Source organism: Saimiri boliviensis, chromosome 4, assembly GCF_048565385.1.
Source record: "Saimiri boliviensis isolate mSaiBol1 chromosome 4, mSaiBol1.pri, whole genome shotgun sequence".
In the NCBI taxonomy this organism is placed as follows: domain Eukaryota; kingdom Metazoa; phylum Chordata; class Mammalia; order Primates; family Cebidae; genus Saimiri; species Saimiri boliviensis.
Window position 1 is genome coordinate 163,277,665 of NC_133452.1, and position 19,080 is coordinate 163,296,744.

The 19,080-nt window shown below is 41.8% G+C and overlaps 1 protein-coding gene across 9 annotated transcripts in view; it reads right to left on the bottom strand.

The window, feature by feature from the left end:
* The window catches only part of CARMIL1 (capping protein regulator and myosin 1 linker 1), a 354,136-nt gene that overhangs the window by 4,240 nt on the left and 330,816 nt on the right, over positions 1-19,080 (bottom strand). For 2 of the 9 annotated variants that reach the window (XM_010338001.3, XM_074398535.1), the window contains 5 exons: positions 15,075-15,507; positions 10,942-11,023; positions 9,597-9,809; positions 6,072-6,203; positions 3,348-3,497 (listed from right to left, as the gene is read on the bottom strand). In XM_010338001.3, coding sequence (XP_010336303.2) covers positions 3,348-3,497; positions 6,072-6,203; positions 9,597-9,809; positions 10,942-11,023; positions 15,075-15,507 — 1,010 coding nt within the window. Of the gene's footprint in view, positions 1-3,347; positions 3,498-3,835; positions 3,861-6,071; positions 6,204-9,596; positions 9,810-10,941; positions 11,024-15,074; positions 15,508-19,080 lie in introns of those variants that run through there. The other 7 variants (XM_074398536.1, XM_074398537.1, XM_010338003.3 and 4 more) reach the window with 7 other exon arrangements.

Sequence of the window (19,080 nt, forward strand, 5' to 3'; positions counted from 1 at the left end):
TTTTTAATATTTATAAGATTTAGACTTCTTACAAACTCAAACAGAGCTCCTCTTAGGCAGCTTGATTTAATGCCTGATTTTAACAGGGTGAAAAAATATCCCATTATTCCACAAACACTTCTTCAGTGCAAGAATTAAGAGTGCTGGAGCATCTCTAAGCATGTGGCTACATACATATTTATCACCATTTTACACACTATTAAAGTTAATTGAGTAAATGAACAGGTAATCATTCAACACAAACACTCCATGTAGACATACTATAGACAGGATTGTCTATAGTGGCAGTCATTGTTACAGAGAGGCTTGAACATGAAATCTGTCATTCTTGAAGATGATTTGACATTGCATATATGAGATAATTTTAAAGAATCTGAAATATGCACATAAATGCAGAATTAGAGAATCATGAAAATTTGGCATTTTCTCCATTGTGAGCTCTACTGACATCCATATTTTCCACAAGAAAAACACTATGACCTTAAAATAGCATTCAGTAGTTGGCCCTGATTTTTTATACTTTCTAGCAAGAGCCCAAAATGCCAACCGTTAAATTTATCTTCAAGAACTCACTTAAGGGAAGCAGAACTTGAATCTAGTGGAAAAAGTAGAGCAGAGCACTGGCTTACAGTCTGCAAGTCACAGCCAAGTATTTACTGGCTGCAGCTGGGATTACGGAAGAGACAAGTGACATAGAAAAGGAATCTCAGAATCGGACACCCCGTACAAAAGGAGCCACTACAATGCATTCAAAGCCAAAAGCACTATTTTCTTCAAGAAAATAGGATATACTGTTACAAAAACATAACAACTTATAATTACATGTAGAGAGGAAATGATATGAAATGAAAAAATGTGCTTTCAAATATTTTTAAAAGAAATTAAGCATTTTAACTGTCAAATCAATATAATAGCCACACAACTAAAACATAATATTCATGATAAAAATATGCAGCATGCTTTGAGAACAGTATTAGAGAATAGCCTGTTTGTTTCCTGAATACATGATTTACGAAAATAAGAAGGCATTTTAGTGTACACAAAGCTGCTCTGAAAAGACTTAAAAGAAAGTACATGCAATTAATTATTTAATAGAATTGATTTGCTAAATGTCATTTTTTTTCACCAGGAACTATTCAGAAAGCAGACTGCTACGCAGTTCTCAAAGGTGAAGACAGTCAAGTGCTAGGAATCGGCACTAACAAAACATAATTGAAATATCATTCATAACATCGCTTAAATTGAAGCTCCTGCAAAAATGACTTCTTAATGCCTGTCATTATTTCAAGAAATCAAAGCAGAAAAGTAAATACAAGATGGTCCTATTTAATTCCATCATTTGGCCAGCCCCTCACAATGAGAATTTTAAGCTAAGCAGGTCATGAACAAATCTGAGACAGGTACAGAATTTCTTCTCCTTGCTTTTCTGTAATTTGGGTTATCTCTGTGTTTGTGCCCTGCTTACTCTACCACAAAGCCTCACTGGATGATCAGTGGGCACTGGGCGGCAGGTGGCGGGTGGGGAGGGTGTGCCTCTTTTTGTGTTGTATAAAGTGCTTTTAGTGGCCTCTTGAAGAAGGAGCATTGCATCAGTAGTGCTTTGTTAATAATCACGTGACATAAGTCAATGAAAATAACAGTTCACATGTAAAGCTCCAGAATCTAAAAACATCTATGCAGCCTTAGCTGTTCTTAACAAAAGAGGCAATACAGAGACAGAGATTCTGGCCAAATAAATTCTCAAAAATAACTCGTCAGAAAATAAATGTCTTAGTTGTTTATTTATGTAACTTTTCTAGGACTGAAGATAGAGTTGTTTCTGGTCATGTGAGAGAAACTTTCATGTAGAGAGGAGTTATCGTAACTACGTGTCTATAAGTAAATCTGCTACATAGGAATTTCTGTAAAAGTAAAGGGTCAACTCAATTGGCTTTCTTTAGGGCAGGAGCTACCTGGCCCAAACACAACGTTTTATCCTTATGTGTCTTACAGTCTTTGCTTTACGCTCTAAGTGTTGTCTTTAAGCCACCCCACCACCTATGTAGTACATGCTAGAACCCCAGGCAAGTGAGCACACGTGGCTGATCTCATGGCACTGGCTGAGAAGGTAGGCTCCAAATGTTGTCCCTGGCAGGCAGTTGGCAGATGCTTTTTTGTTTTAAAACCTGTATCAAGGGAAGTTCTCAAAGACAACAGTTTCCACTTCAGGTATCATAACTCACTGGGCTGTTAAGCTGTGAAGTGTTTTATTATCAATAGTAAAGAGTGAAAATTCGAGAATGGTTTATCACTTTGCAATAAAGAGAAGGTATCCCTATAATAAGGTCACTCCCATTAGCTTGTATTCTGAAATGCTTTCTTGGGAGGCAGTGAAAGGCATGCTGTTACAGCCTGAATGCTGGACCACATATAATTCCCGGGAGCCTAAATATACACATCTATTATCCCCATACGGTTTTATAAGAAGAAAAGAGCCTCCTTCCAATAGCAGAAGTCCTTTAAAGATACTAAGATTTCCTTTAAAGGATTTTTGAAGTCATATTTATAAAACGTTTTATTAACCAGGGAGGAGATGAGTACTTTAGGCACAAAAATGACTTTTTTTTTCTCTGAGTCAGCAATACTTGTTCTTAAATTTCCCACTGGATGGCAAAGCCGATTTGAAATCTGTCTCCTTTTTGTCTCTTGGGATTGTTATCACCTGAACAGAACTTTACAGAATTTACTACAGGGGCAGATGAAAGACAGAAGTCAGTGAGTAACTCCTAGAAAATGGAATAAATTGTTCCTGAAGGTTGACATCTTAACTGGTACCTTTTCTTTCTTACTAAGGGTGATAAAATGGCCACTGAAAGATCATGTGCATGACCCGATGTCTGCATCGAGTCAGTGACTTTTTATTGATTCTTTCCTGAAAGGGTGTAAGATGTTAGGCCAGTATTCTTTAAGGATATAACCTCTGTCATTCTAAAAATCTCTGTGCCAACTACAGTTAAAACCTAACAGGAGAGTAAAGCTATAAAGGAAGAGAATAGGAGGTCTAACCCCAATTATAAAAATAAACTTGCATGATCACCAAAATTTGAAAGGATAAGTCACCAGAGTAACTTGATCTTCTTCATAAGAATTTCTAAGTTTAGATTTTTAAATCAATATATATATATTTGCCTCAAATAAAAGGACCATCCTGTTGAGATTTAGAAAAACCAAAAAAGCAAACAAAAGTCTCTTGTTTGACTAATCCCTGACCCAGTCCCATGACAGAAGTTACTCAACTAAAGTTTGTTTTTGTTAGTGCCAGTTCATAAGCTTCGGGTCAGTGAGGGATGATAATCGAAGGCTCTAACCATTTGTTGGCTGTGACTTCCTGTGCCCAATTGCATTCACTTCCTCTTCTGCAATGGTGGAGGACAGTTTTGAAGATCTTTTCCCTCTACTGGAAGGCTTGCCACTGTCATGATCTGAATGTCTTTTGTAATAATCTCCTCTTTGCACTACTGAGGAAAAGGGATTTATTTTACCCTTTATATTAGCACATACATCAATGTGTTAACATTAATATTTAAAAATATAAATATTAAAAATTAAATATCAGCTTACCCACCCCACTTAGGATTCAAGGAACCTACAGTGTTCGTCCTGGGCAGATATATATCATTATCTACAGAATTCAACAGCCAACATTATGGAAATGTCGTGTAAAATGAGGTGAGCTCTGAGTCTGCCCCAAAAAAGTATCAATAAAAAGGCCCCAGTATTACCATTTTGATTCCACAATGGATTAATGAAAATCACATTCACTACAGAATAATCCAGAAGAATCATAGCAATTTACCTGTTTCAGAAATTAGTTGGGCACGCTAGTCCAAAGGGAGGCAAAGAACAGGGAAATGAAGTAATGAAATAACCAGCATGAATAATAGATTAGAAAACAGGAAAGAGCACAATAGGGGCAGTTTATCAAGAAAGAGAGAACTCCCAAGTGGCTGCCATTTCTGGGCCACCTTAGCAGACAGGCTGATAAATAAAGTCAAAATCTTACCACCTCAGACATTTACAGACTATTCCCAGACTTCATGTATATTTTCAGTTCTATTTCAATACCAAGTCATAACATCAGGATGATGTTCTATGATTACCTTATTCTCTGCATCCTAGATAGGAAAGTGATGGTCTCAACAGCTCAGCCATCCCTACTGCCCGAATGGAAAGAAGGGAGTGTGAGCCATTCCTAAGACTTGCTAGTGGGGGAGGGAGAAGGGAGAAGGATGAGGAAGGAAATCCAACATCTACCCCTAAAGCTCCGAAACATTTAAGGAGCAAAACATTCTATTTCTAACTTCCTGAGGAAAGAACACTCGACTTTTTCGGAGCAGCTAAAAGCCTGCAGTGCTATCCAGTATCTCTCCAACTTTGTTAACTAGAGAGGCTCCACATTACATATTTGTACTTGTGAGGAGGCTAGTGGGTTACTCTAGGCCCTGTTTTGATCTCTATAGACATCTAGAAAACATCATTTTCCAGAAATGTTAAAACAAGGATTTTCGTATTCAACCTTTTGATCTTTTTTCTTCTATGTTTGCAAATCCTTCAATATTTCAATTGCTTTGGACAAGATGAATGAACGTTCCTACTTGGCACTACCTCTTCCTCACTTTCCCTTTTCCCTCCAACTGAATCTTTTGGGCATTTTCAATGCTTCCTTAAAAGCAGAGATGCAAAGTCAGCAGTTGCAGAAAGGATGGAAAATCAGGGGAGGAACGGGGGAGGAACTTGGTGGTGAGAACTGGACTGTCACAGAATACGTGCCATCTCGAGTCTCTCTCAGCTGGCACCAACAAAGGGCCTTTCTTCATACCAAGTCTTCCAAAGGCTTTGATTATGACACTGAACGCTGTATTTATCTGCCTCATGTCAAATGACTATAGATACCGGCTACCTTTCGAAAGCTTTAGTTTCTCTATTTGACAGAAGTGGTTCGGCAGCTTTGGTTTCAACCCCCCCATCTTTTATTTATGGCAAATAGGTGAGTGAAACTTCTACCCACCAAATAAATCTGTAGGATGGAGATGAGAAAGCAGGCAGTGTTATTGTTTCCATTAGATTTCCAAGCTACTAGATGGTATTCCACCCGATACTATTACCATTAAAAGAAAATAGGCCAATGTAGGAAGAGGACACAGTTAGAGAGATCAAAGAATTCTAAAGCATTAAATAAATCTAAAATAAAATATAGCAACTCCCACAGCAGAATGAGAGCCTTCTGGGTGTAGATGACTGGTGTGGCTCTAGAATTTCCTTATAGGTGGGGCTCGGAGATGACATTTACACTACACATTACATAGGATAGAACCCAAAAGTCAGTAACACATCAGGATGATGTCTATGATGAATTTATTCTGGATAAGACTCTTACTTATAAAAGAAATGGCATGTGTGCTGAAGCCACAACCATGCCTCACTGCTGACAGCTCAATGTAATTTGGGAAGAAAGCATTCTCATCCCAGGATTAGCTTGCTGTGCTTCTACCTCAGCAAACTAGAAGGAGCAAATTGGTGCAAGGACGCCCTGAGAATGTCCATGTCTGCACCACACTTCTGAGAGTGAGGAGTGTCTGATCGTGTGACTGAGCCAGCACACCGAGCTGCAAGGTAGCTCAGGCTGGGGTGCGCGGCTACAGCAGTAGTGACCTACTACAAGAGGAAAATGTTTTGTTGAAAATAATGGGTCTCAGAAATCTATAGGTAGCTCCAAATACGTCACATGTTCAAGGAGCTCTTAACATGGTAGAAGTCAATTCAGAAACATCTAGGAATTCTCCTTGCAAAGATGTTAGGCCCTTGGGTTGGGTGTCTTGGCTGCTTTTTTCTTCATTTGTCATTAAGATCCAATGTCATCAATAATGCTGAATCAAGTTTCTGAACTAAGAAACTACTCCATTTCTAAAAGATTAACCCAAGAGATGTTGACTTTAACAAACTCTAAGATATGAGTGAAGTCCAGGATGAATTTCTTGATATTGAAATGCCCCTCACTGTGGGGAGCTAACCCAGAGAAAAGAAATCCTTACCTTCCTGTGAAAATGTCCTGGGGCTTGGCTGGGGGCTACTCTGGCCATCTCTCTCCTTGTCTGAAGGAACTTTTTTCAGGACAGGCGGAAGAAGGGCAACTTTCGGGCTAGAGGGAGAGTCTGGAATGTCTTCTAAGGAGACACAAACACAGTAATCAAACTGTTCCACAAAGTGGATTCCAAGAACGTAAAGCCTGGTAAATCTATATATAAATAAATCATTTAAAAAAATAGAGCACCATAGAATTTCTCCAGCCAAAAATTAATTTTGTGATCTGGCTCAGTGAAGTAACATCCACAAACAAACGGAAAAAACACAATGAATACTTATAAAAAGTTACTATCTGCACAGATAGGAATCTGTCCTGTAGATCAAGAATTTCAATGCTCTGACATTTGAAAATCAGACTGTAAGTGAACCTCATGCTCCTTCTGACTTAAACATCAAGGCTGTTTGGTTTTCCTAAAATAAGTAATAATTACAAGCTACTGTCTTTACCCGTTGTAAAACCCAGTACAACAGCATATATACGTGTGTGTGTGCGCGCGTGTGTATCCATGCATGCGTGTATGTATGTAGGTCACTAACAATAATTTGGAATCATGGCCTTTTAGAACCAGAAAAAACTTTGGTCACTGGACAAATGAAAAGATTAAAAACTAAAAAGAACGAAATAGCTAGGACTAGAATTCTAGTCTCTTAATTCAAAAACAAGCACAGTTTCACCCTAACTGAAAGCATAGATCTACCACGAATTTGTCCAAACCACCCTAACAGGATTGGACAAGGATGTGGCCCAGGATGGCTTTGAATGCAGCCCAATACAAACTTGTAAACTTTCTTAAAACGTTACATGATTTTTTTTAAACTAATCCTCTGTTAGTGTTAGCATATTTTGTGTGTGTCCCGAGACAATTCTCATTCTTCCAAGTTGGCCCAGGGAGGCCAAAAACTGGACACCCCAGACTACTGGATCATGCTCCTTCCTCTGCTGTTACCAGCAAGGCAATTCCTAAGTTGGTGTGTGAGTGTCTGTGCACATAGCAGACAACCTACAGCCAGGTTCTCTTCAGTCTTACACTTCCAGTCACCAACTTGCTTGACCAAATAAGCAGGGATGTGGTAAGACACGTGAAGATGACACAATCCACCGTTACAACCTGTCAGAGCTGCGGTGGAGGGAATGCGATGGTGTTTTTGAAAATGGCTGCTAAAGTCTCAAGCTCTATAAAAACGTAAGTTTCTTAACATCATTCTTGACAGAGTAAGAGCTATGAAATACATGAACACATTCAGTAAATAAACAAAACTTCTCACAGCAGAACACTGGAGATTCAGCTAGTTTTATCTTGAGCATTAGAAAATGGAGAGCTAATATACAGTGGTCCCCCTTTATCCACACGGGTACACTCCAAGACCTCCAGTGGATGCCTGAAGCCGGGGATAGTACTGAATCCTACAGAAGCTGTGTTTTTTCCTATACACACCTATAATAAAGTTTAATGTATAAATAAGGCACAGTAAGAGATTAACAGTAAAACCCAGTTAACAGAATACTTGCAACAATACACTGTAATGAAAGTTATCTGAATGCGGTCTTTCTCTCTCTCAAAGTATTTTACTGTACTGCGCCATGAATAAATGAAAATGAAAAAAGCAAAACCTTGGATAAGAGGGGCCCACTGTACTCTACAGACGAGGTTAGATTCATTTTATAAGAACTATTTCTTAATTGCAGACTAGAGACGCACCTAGCTATGACAATGTTAGGAGCAAGCCTCCTTCTGAGTACTTATTTGCTTTCCATTAAAACATTTTTCTATTTTCTCTGCCTCCATTCTCTCCACTCCTTCTATGTGACGACATTTTGTGTGTACCAAGAAATTTTTGGTGTTTTGTTGGTGAAAAAGTTTTGAGTAAAATTACAAAGTCCTAAGGGGTTTGCTTCAAGGCTTAGTTCCCTGAGATAAAGCTAGTATAGTCCTTTCTTTGCGGCTTCTCTTTGGAGATGGATCACTGGTTTTATCAAGGCATCAATGGGCTATGAAGGCCAGGGAGTATCATTCAGGCTGGCCACTAGGGAAATGAAAAAAATACGTGAGGGAATATGGGAAAGACTCACAAGTGGAAGAAGTCTGGACACACAGGATTCTACCTTTTTTCTCATTCTACCCAAATCCTCTGCACATGGATCAATCATTAGGGTGAGCTGTGCATCCTACTTTACAAAATGCATGTCCACGGGGGAGAGGTCAATAGAAACACAGTTACCATGACAGCTGGTGGAGTCCGAGCACCTGGCGGCTGCACAGACATAGCAGCTGCGTGGCTTGGCAAACTCAGTATGTCTGTGCCTCATATTCCTCACTGGTAAAACGGAGCAGTGATGAGAATGAGAATACTGAGAGTTCATCATAAAGCACTTACAACAGCGCCAAGGACACAGCTAAGTGCTCAAAGATTAGCCAGGATGATTGACTATGTATTTTTTTTTTATCCCTGTTTGCCTTATTTTTGTGGGAGAACAAGGGGAAGAGTTAAAGAATTGATACAAGTTTCGTTATATTACCTATCCTACTTTTGTGTATGTTTGAAAATTCTTATAATGGAAAGTTAAAAGAAAAAAAAAAAAAACCCTAACATGGTCTTTCTTTAAAAAAAAAAAAAAAAGAGATAGGGTCTTGTCACTCAGGCTGGGGTACAGTGGTGTGATCACAGTGTATTACAGCGTAGACTCCAGGCTCAAGCGATCCTCCCAAGTAGCAGAGACTACAGGTGTGCACTACCACACCTGGCCTTCTTCTTTGCAGGAGAGAATAAGGTGAAGGCCAATCAAGTTCTAATCTTTTTAAGTTTCTTCTATCATTTGATGCTCTAAACTAACAGTCGGCAAACTTTTTTGTAAAGGGCCCAAGAGTAAGTATTTTACACTCTGCAGACCACATGGCCCTCTCGCAAGTACAGCACTCTGCCACCGTAGCCAGCCACAGCCACAGATGACACCAATGCAAATCCTATGGCTGTGTGCGGAAAACTATTTACAAAAACAGGCCCATTGTTCGCCCAGTCTTGTTCCAAACCCTTGATAGATCACAGAATATGGCATAAAAACTGAAGAGCTTATGCCTTCCCCATTTGGAGCCTTTATCCTTGAACTGCTGCTTTTCAAAGTGTCTGAACACCCTGGAAACAGAGATTTGAACGCCAAGCCAAGCACTGACGATGGGTCAACGTGACAAAAGCCTCATTTCCCTGTCTTGCCTACTAACCAGCCTGTACCCTTGAAAGCAACAACAGTCTCAGAGTCCTCAGCTTTCACACATGGTGGGCCTCAGCCTTCAAGAAAGGAATCCCTCAGCTCTCATCACTTTCACAGCTTTGCAGAGGTTTCTTGTGATCCCTTCCTGCAGATGCTGACGTACCTTCCTCACCAGCAGACCCTGAAACCACCTGCAGAGTCTGATCCAGCTGGCTCTGGGAAGCCACCCAGTCACAATGCAACTCCCTAACCGCAAAACTCTTACCAGGCCGTGAGGCTGTTCTCGGTTTCTGCGGGATGACGGGCCGTGCTGCCAGGCTGGGCTTGGGGGACTGTAGGAGGGGCTTCGGGCTGGTAGGTGTGCCGGACGAGCTACGAGACCTGGAGCCTGCTTCCACTCTGGATTCTGCTTTGGTGCTCTTTTCTGGTGTTCCCAAACCAAAGCGGTTCTCCGGAAGACCTGGGTGCAGTTTCGGCACTAACATGAAAAAGGACACTATAAAAAATCAAAGCTCAAAGCAGCCAATAACTTGAAAGCTAGAAGGCTGGTACAAACTGCCATAATCATTTGCCATAGTTTCTCATCATGGATATTTTAAGACAGAGTATGCAGTTGTAGCATGTTTTTAAAATCAAAACATCTGAAGGAAGTGTAATGGTCTTTGTAGAAAAGGAATAAGCTTTTTGGTTCTTTTCTGATCACCCCAACCATTCCGGAGATGACAAGCTTTGACATTTAACAGCGTACAGTGCCGTAATCACATACGAGGAAAGCAGTGGTTCCTCCTGCATTTGAAGTGTCCTGGTCTTTCTCAGATCTGGCACAGGTACAGGTATAACCAAACCTAAGTGCCTTGGTTCTGGACAACAAGGCCTTAGGGCTCTGGCTGCAGGCTCTGAGTGAGGAGGGTGATGCTGTTGGCTGCAATCTCATGTTTAGTGAGAACAGCTCCAGAAATGTCATCTCATTCCCCACCTCCATCCATGCTGCTGCCTTAATTTAACAAGACAACTAGCAAAAATAAGCCCATGAAATGTGACTTATCATCCAACTCTTACTGCACAAAGATACTGTAGCTAAGCATAGGAATCTCAAATAGCAAAACGAGGATTCTATCATATAGTTAACATGTTAAACTCCAGTTTTCATCTAAGATATTTTCTTATTCTATTAGACCTAAAAAGTTAGAGGTATTGGATTTCATGCATATTCAAGCTGCAAGGGAAGTATATTGTTCATACCAAACAAGAGAGCTGCCCATCTTCCATATATCATGCACGGCTTATTCTTAAACACATCAGGCATGATCCTGTGCGCTGCTCCCACCCCCAACTTTGCCAAAATGTTGGAAGTTAAAGAGTTTGCAATGAAAAAGCAGAATTTTCTCCCTTTGAGAAATCAAAAAAGTGCTCTATCCAGGCACAAGGCTATAGGATGCGCCCCAGAGGAAGGTGGGGCAGGCGAAGGGATGTGGTCTTTCAGAGAATGCACAGCAAAGAGATCAGTTCTTGCTCCCCATTTACATTTTTCTTCTGTCAATCACATGTGACTCCTGCAATCAGAAGGTAAGTGCTTTTCCTAACAGGGTGAAGGCAATAGCCTGACTTACCTGCCCCACCTCCATCCAACCGGTCTCCGCTGCTCAAGGCTGGGCTGGAAGGATCCTGGGATACGGCATCATTCCCAAGCTTCTAAAAAATTCAAGCACCATCCCCCCCAAAATGCACGTTTATTTAATGCAAAAGTGGAAAAACAGAGCAGATAATAAATGACAGCAAATAAGGGCTTCTTCGCTCAGCTGCTGTCATGGTGACTGTGCCTGACCCATCTCCGCAGGCTCTCCTGCTGGGACAAAGCTGTGAGAAGTACATTCTATTCTGTGTTTACAGTTGGGGCTCTAGGGTCCAAAGTGTGGCCTGTTTGGTTCCTCCGAGGGCCCCTCACAGGTGAGAGGTGTATGGGGCCGGGGAAAGTCAGTGAGCTTGGTGACCTTTCCTGTTTTTCTTGTTGAACATCTCTGCAGGCTTTGCAGCTCCTGATGCTTCATGTGATGAGCACACTTACACACTAGAAATTTACAGAACCTGCTCTAGGTTTGGTTTCCAAAATTCTAGTTTTGGCTGGGTGCAGTGGCTCACGCCTGTAATCTATCTCAGCACTCCAGGAGACTGAGATGGGAGAACTGCCTGAGGTCACGAGATCGAGACCAGCCTAGGCAACATAGTGAGACCCCCATCTCTGCAAAAAATAGAAAAATTAGCCAGGCATGGTGGTATGCATCTGAAGTCCCAGCTACTCAGGAGACTGAGGCAGAAGGATCACCTGACAGACCCCAGGAGTTTGAAGCTGCAGTGAACTATCATCACGTCAATGCATTCCAGCCTGGATACAGAGCAAAACCTTATCTATTAAAAACAACCTAATTTCCAAAGCTGCAGAAACCTGTCCAACTTCAATTATAATACAGGTGAAAAGGGTCCTGAAATAAGGAGGGTCTTCCTTGCTTTGAGGCAGAACCACAGGACACAAATAGACTATTTAGGAGGCAAATACGGATGAACAGGACTGATTACATGTTTTAAAAATCTGCAGGTGGAAGTAATTAGTGACAGTGAGAACGGTGATGGTAGGGAAAGTGAAACACCACTGTCTTTGGGTAGGAGTGGGAAGTTTTGAAAGTCCACACTAGATTGAGGCATTTAGATACAAAAAAAAGACGTACAAAGCAAAATCTGGTGTTTGCTTCATAATAACTAAGAATTATACTGACAAAGGTGGTCTACATCTAGCTCTTATCTAACAAGCAAAAACAAGGTGGACCAGTTGACCAGGAGGGATGATGATTCCCAAGGCCGCCTGACCTTCAGACTGCTGGTTCCCGCTCATCTCATGCTTCTGACAAACCTAAAAAGCTCTGCAGCCAATTCCTGGCTTTGAACTGTATTTGATGAGAGAGGAAGGATTGTTTGAAATGCAGGTGAGATAAGCCTCACTCTCTGAATTCATCACTCTACCCCCGTCACACATTCCCCGGGAGCACTGGCCCCATCAGAAGGAAGCACCCAAGTGACCTGAAGGCTGAGGAATTTCTCAGGAAGATGACAGAAGTTCCACTGTCAAGAGTGCAAGGTGTGAGCAGGTCTCCAGGAGCGAATGTGTACACAAGCCCTGCAGCTAAAATAGGCACATTATTTGGCATCACTACGGCAAAGTGATCCCCAAAAAGGAAGCCCCATGCCAGCCCTCTGTGCCCAGGACAAGTGTCTGCAGGACAGGGCTGGGGACCATCCATGAAGTCCCCTTCCGCATCCTTCCCTTTCAGGTTCCTTCAAGTGCAGGGTGGGGCGTCTGAGCGTGAGGACCTCCTTAAATTCTGTACCCGGGGCCCCTCATTTCCCTGCATCTCTAAAACAATCCAGGGATTTGTTTTCTTTTTCCTCCCAGATTTTTAAAGTTATTTATAAATCCCAAAATGGCTGTAGGGAATAAGGATAAAACCATATAATGCCCACTGCCTCTGCATGTAAACAGATGACTTGGTGGCCTCAGAGAAAAATATATGAACTCTAAGTATTCGCTGCTTGTTTCTCTCTATTATCAATAAATGCAGTGTCATGTCTCCATACTTACAGTTCTTTTTCTTTAAATATATAGATCGAATGGCAACAGTGCAAAGAGAATTACTCAGAGGAGGATGAAGACATCATATATTTTATCAACAGTATATTGATCACTGATGCTAACTGTTGCTACCTTTATAAAGAATACAGTCATGGTACTTTAGGAAAAAATGTTCTAAAGCTAATTTTTGAAAAACTTTATTATTTTATGATTTTGACAGAAGGCCCATGATTGGTCTGAATTTTAAATAGCAAGAATTCTTTACAATGGTTGTTTTAAACTGACACTAGGTGGCGATAACAGATCATTAATACTGTGTAAGCCCCAAACAAATATAAAACCATAAGGATTTTGTTACTTTGAGCCAATTTATATATCAAATCCAAAGTGCATGAATAAAACACTCTAGCACATGTCATCTTTACACCAAAAAAAAAAAACCATTCATCATGAAAAACTGAAAATACACAGCATATTAATGAAAACCACACATTCATTGTTATAAAGGCATTCACAAAATGGATGAAAATTTAAACATTTCCTTGGGCATCTGGCTCAGTAATGACACGGTTGTAGTATTATCCAGAATTCTGACCAGTGAAGGCCACACCATGCCTGCTTTGCTGAGTGAGCAGAATGTAGTTCTACTTTCTCTTCCAACTCTAAGGTTCCTCAGTGAGGTGGGAGCGATCTGCAATTAGAGAATTGCTAAACAATGTTGCTGTTGGTGGGAGAAACTTTGGTGAAAAGGTGTAAGATCAGGTGGGAAGTGGAGTTTTATTTTTAAACACTGGTTGTTTAGAAGCAATATAAAAGAGCTCCCTATACCTGGTATGTAGTTTATTGTCTACTTTCTGAAAGTCCAGGGCTCAGGGGGATGAAGGATTTTACTGTGATACTTCAAATAAACACATATGCGATTTCCTTTCTTTGAAGCACCAGTTGTATAAAAATAAAAGAGCTCATGATAATGCATAGAAACCATAACCTGACTTAAACATGGGTATGTTCACCTTATCACATGGATAGAATTCTTCATAGAATGACAGGAGCAAACAGAGGTGAAAAGGAAAGAAAAAAAGACATATATTTTAAAAGGAGGCTCAAAGAATAAATAACGTCTTAAGTCAGAGTTTGGGGGAACTCAGCAAATTTTAAACCTTGAAGTTTTCCTTTGTCACAACAGACGAAATATATCAATGGTCAAATATTCAACGAATTCTAACAGAATATCTTGACTGTTTTTCCTTTCGTCTTTTAAATCTGGAATATAGCAAGGCATTCTCAGGTTTGAAAAGAGAACAGTTTTTTGGTTTGAAAAGGCAGTAAGTTAGAAAATAGTTTCCATTTTTATATGTCATCTAGTTTCAGTATTTTTATTTTCCTCTGTTAGTTCACCTGTCTTTCATATTTCTCTGTCTTCCATTTAGATTTAGCTGACTGTGTTTTGCCCCAGATGTGAGCGTTTCCCCCAGCCCCGGAACATCTTTGACATGCTTCCACAACAGGCAGAGGAGGCCCCTGGGCAGACGGGAAAAGCCTGGGGTCTCCAAAGCCTGCCTTAGAACGCCAGCACTCCCCAGAGTGTTACCCTCCGGCCAAAGCGTTGCATTTCTTTGGGGTCCGTGCGCCAAGTTCTTTAGCAGTAAGTTCTGGTTTTGGATTTCTATTTCACCAACAGGCAATTTTTATTGCTCACATAAAAAAAAAAAAAAAAAGTCAAGGGTGGGCAAAAACACAAACGAGGACCACCAAGTCAAAAATGAACCCCCATTTATCTCACGAAGACAAGGAGTCGATTGGGGGTTACCAGAGGGCAGGAAGTGAGGGGGCAGGGAGGGGGAGATGAAAAGAGGTACAAAATGGGTACAAAACCCCGGTAGACAGAAGCAACAAGACCTAGTACTGGACAGACCAGTAAGGTAACTCTAGTTAAAAATAATCTACTATCTATTTCAAAATAGCTAGAGGAGGATAATTTGAATATTCCCAGCATAAAGAAAAGTTAAATGCTTTAAGATGATGGACGTATATAAAACTATCACATGCACCATGAAAATATGTGCAACTATTATATATCAAATGAATGAATGAATGATTTAAAAACAGACCCACCCTTACCTTCTGTGCACACGCAGCTCTCTTCTCTTGCTTGGCCTTCATCTCCGCCAGCAGACCACTGCCCATCACCTGGACACCGTACCTCCGCCCTCCCTGTGGGCTGCCCTTGCTGTCGCTCCGTTCCACCTTCCCCGTGTCTTCCCCTTGAGTCTCTTCAAAGGAGTCAGGTGTTTTTACCTCCTCTATCCGTTCAGAGCTGCCATTGTGCTCGGCGGCCTTTGTGTCCTTCCTGGGACTGTCCACGGCTGGACTTCTGACCGCCCCTTTCGGTGAGGAGGGTTCTTCTGCCATCAAGATCGTCGGCGGCCGCTCGGACTTGGACCGGGATTTGATCAAATTGAGAAAGCCACCGCTTTTCCGAGAATCTCGCTTTTTCTTTTCATCTCCTCCTTCACTAAGCTCATGCGACTCTGAGCCTCTTGTTGACCACTTCCTGTATTTCAAACCAAAAAACAGATCTGTTGTTTCTACTGTAAGTTCCAGCACAATCAGTCAAAATATAAACATGGAGACTGCTGCCTATACAGTAACCATTCAGCATTTTAAAAGGCAGATTTGAGTTACTGCCCTTAGGAAACAGAAAGGGATGTAGAATACCATCATCATATTCACATGTGAGGAAACCTGAGGCACACACGTCAAGAATGAAAGATGAACCTGTGACCGGTACAGCTGCATTGCTAGCTTATTCTAAAGGTAACTGCTCCCTCCCTTTGTTTCTTGCTATATATGTATCTAACTACCTGCTCTGTTTGAGAATTCCAAAGGGTGATCTTGAAACAATCCAGGCATAAAGCAAAGGTGGTGGGGCCATTTTCTCCCTTCCGAGAAGAAACTGGTACGCAGTTAATCCATAACCCAACCCCTGCCAAGAGGAAACCAATCAGACCTCCGAATGGTCCATGACTCAAGAGAGTCATCAGAAAACAATGGATCTGTACCCCACGCCATTCCTGTGCAAAGTTTTCAAGCCACCTTTCACCTTAAAACTCCTTTAGCCAGCCTGAAAATTTGAGACGGCTTTTTGGGACTTGATTCTGGCTATCTCCCAAGCTGTCGGCACTTCCATAAACAAAACTTCACTTCTCATGTGTTTGGCTTTTTGATGGGCAAGCAGATAAACCTGAGTTTGGTTTCAAACAGGCGGAGAGTATGCTCTGAAAACTCTCTTCCAGAGCATATGCTGAAACTTGGGAAATGAAAGGGGAGAAACAGTCAATGAAATGAGCTAAGTAGAAAGTATCCCAGACAACTGTCTCATTTAACACTGACAGACTGAATATCCACTTCGCTCCCCTCAATCTTTCTTAAAATAACAGCAAAGGGGAATCCAAGATAGCCGAATAGGAACAGCTCTGGAGTGGTTTCCAGTGAAAACACCACAGAGGGTGAGTGATCACCGCATTTCCAAATGAGTTATTACTGCCCACAGACCAGGAGATTCCCAGGCTGGAAAGCGCCACGAGTTTCCAGCACGGCTGTTGCAGCTGGCACAGCGGGTCTCCGCACAAAAACTCACACAAATCTGGGTGTCCGTTTCAACTGCCACCTGGATCGCCCGGGAGACAGAGCTGCCCATTCAACTGAAAAAATGGGGGCTGAAATGGGGAGCCAGGTGATCTGACTCAGTGGGTCCCACCCCCACAAAGACCAGCAATCTGAAATACTCTGGATTGTGAGTTTCACAGCAAGTGCAGCTGGAGCCAGGACGATCCAGCTCTGTGGGGGGAAGGGCGTCCACCATTACCAAGGCAGTTCTAACTCTAACTCTATAAACAAAACTGCAAGGAAGGTGACACAGCAGCTGGGCAGAGCCCACGGCAGCTCAGCAACGCCTCTACTGGCAGACTGTGACTAGGCTACCTCCCTGCTGGGCAGGGCAGCTCTGAAAAAAATGCAGCAGCAGCCAGGTGCGGTGGCTCAAGCCTGTAATCCTAGCACTTTGGGAGGCCGAGGTGGGCGGATCACAAGGTCAAGAGATCCAGACCATCCTGGCCAACATGGTGAAACCCTGTCTCTACTAAAAATACAAAAATTAGCTGGGCGTGGTGGGGTGTGCCTGTAGTCCCAGCTACTCGGGAGGCTGAGGCATGAGAATTGCTTGAACCTGGGAGGCAGAGGTTGCAGTGAGCCAAGATTGTGCCACTGCACTCCGGCCTGGTGCCTGGTGACAAAGTGAGACTCTGCCTCAAAAAAAAAAAAAAAAAAAAAAAAAAAGCAGCAGCACGCCAGGAACTTATAAATAAAGTCTCATCTTCCCAGGACAGAGCACCTGGGAAAAAAAAGCAGTTATGAGTTCTGCTGCAGCAGACTTAAATGTACCTGCCCAGCAGCTCTGAACAGAACAGAGCTCACAGCTCAGCACTTGAGCTCCTATAAGGGACAGACTGTCTCCTCAGGCAGCTCCCTGACCCCGATATATCCAGAGACAACTCATAAAGGAGAGCTCAGGCTGACATCTGGCAGGTATCCTTCTGGGATGAAGATAACAGAAGAAGAAACTGGCATCAACCCGTACTGCTTGCAGCTGCCACAGGTAGTCCCCAGACAAGCAGGGTCTGGAGTGGCCCTCCAGCAGAGGAGCCTGACTGTTAGAAGGAAAACTAAAAAACAGAAAGAAATAATCTCGTCATCAACAAAAAGGACGTCCACTCAGAGACCCCATCCGAAAGTTGCCAACTACAAAGACCACCGGTAGATAAATCCACAAAGATGGGAAGAAACCAGCACAAAAAGGATGAAAACACCAAAAACCAGAACGCCTCTCCTCCTTGAAGGGATCACAACTCCTCACCAGCAAAGGAACAAAGCTGGATGGAGAATGAGTTTGATGAATTGACAGAAACAGGCTTCAGTAGGTGGGTAATAACAAACTTCTCTGAGCTAAAAGAACATGTTCTAACCCAATGCAAAGAAACTAAGAACTTTGAAAAAAGGTTTGACAAAATGCTAATGAGAATAAACAGCTTAGGGCGGAATATAAATGACTTGATGGAGCTGAAAAACACAACATGAGAACTTCATGAAGCATACACAAGTTTCAATAGCCGAATCGACCAAGCGGAAGAAAGGATCTCAGAGATTGAAGATCAACTCGATGAAATAAAACAAGAAGGCAAGATTAGAAAAAAAGAGTGAAAAGAAATGAACAAAGCCTCCAAGAAATATGGAATTATGTGAAAAAACCTAATTTACATTTGACAGGTGTACTGGAATGTGATGGAAAGAATTAATCCAAGCTGGAAAACACTCTTCAGGATATTATCCAGGAGAACTTCCCCAACCTAGCAAGGCAGGCCAACATTCAAGTCCAGGAAATACAGAGAACACCACAAAGACATTCCTCAGGAAGACCAACCCCAAGGCATATAATCGTCAGATTCATCATGGTAGAAATGAAGGAAAAAATGCTAATTAAGGGCAGCCAGAGAGAAAGGTCAGGTTACCCACAAAGGAAGCCCATCAGACCCACAGGACTCAGCAGAAACCCTGCAAGCCAGAAGAGAGCAGGGGCCAATATTAAACATCCTTAATATAAAACAGCCCAATATTAAACTTTCAACCTAGAATTTCATATCCAGTCAAACTAAGCTTCATAAGCTAAGGAGAAATAAAATCTTTTATGAACAGGCAATTGCTGGGAGATTTCATCACCACCAGGCCTGCCTTAAAAGAGCTCCTGAAAGAAGCAGTAAACAGAAAGGAACAACCACTACCAGCCACTCCAAAAACATAACAAACAGTAAAGAGCATTGACACAATGAAGAAACTTTGTCAACTAACAGGCAAAACAACCAGCTAGCATCAAAATGGCAGGATGAAATTCACACATAACAATATTAACCTTAATGTAAATGGACTAAATGTCCCCATCAAAAGACATAGACTGGCAAATTGGATAAAAATTCAAAAACCATCGGTGTGCTGTATCCAGGAAACCCATCTCACATGCAAGGACACACATAGGCTCAAAATAAACAGATGGAGGAAGATTTACCAAGCAAAT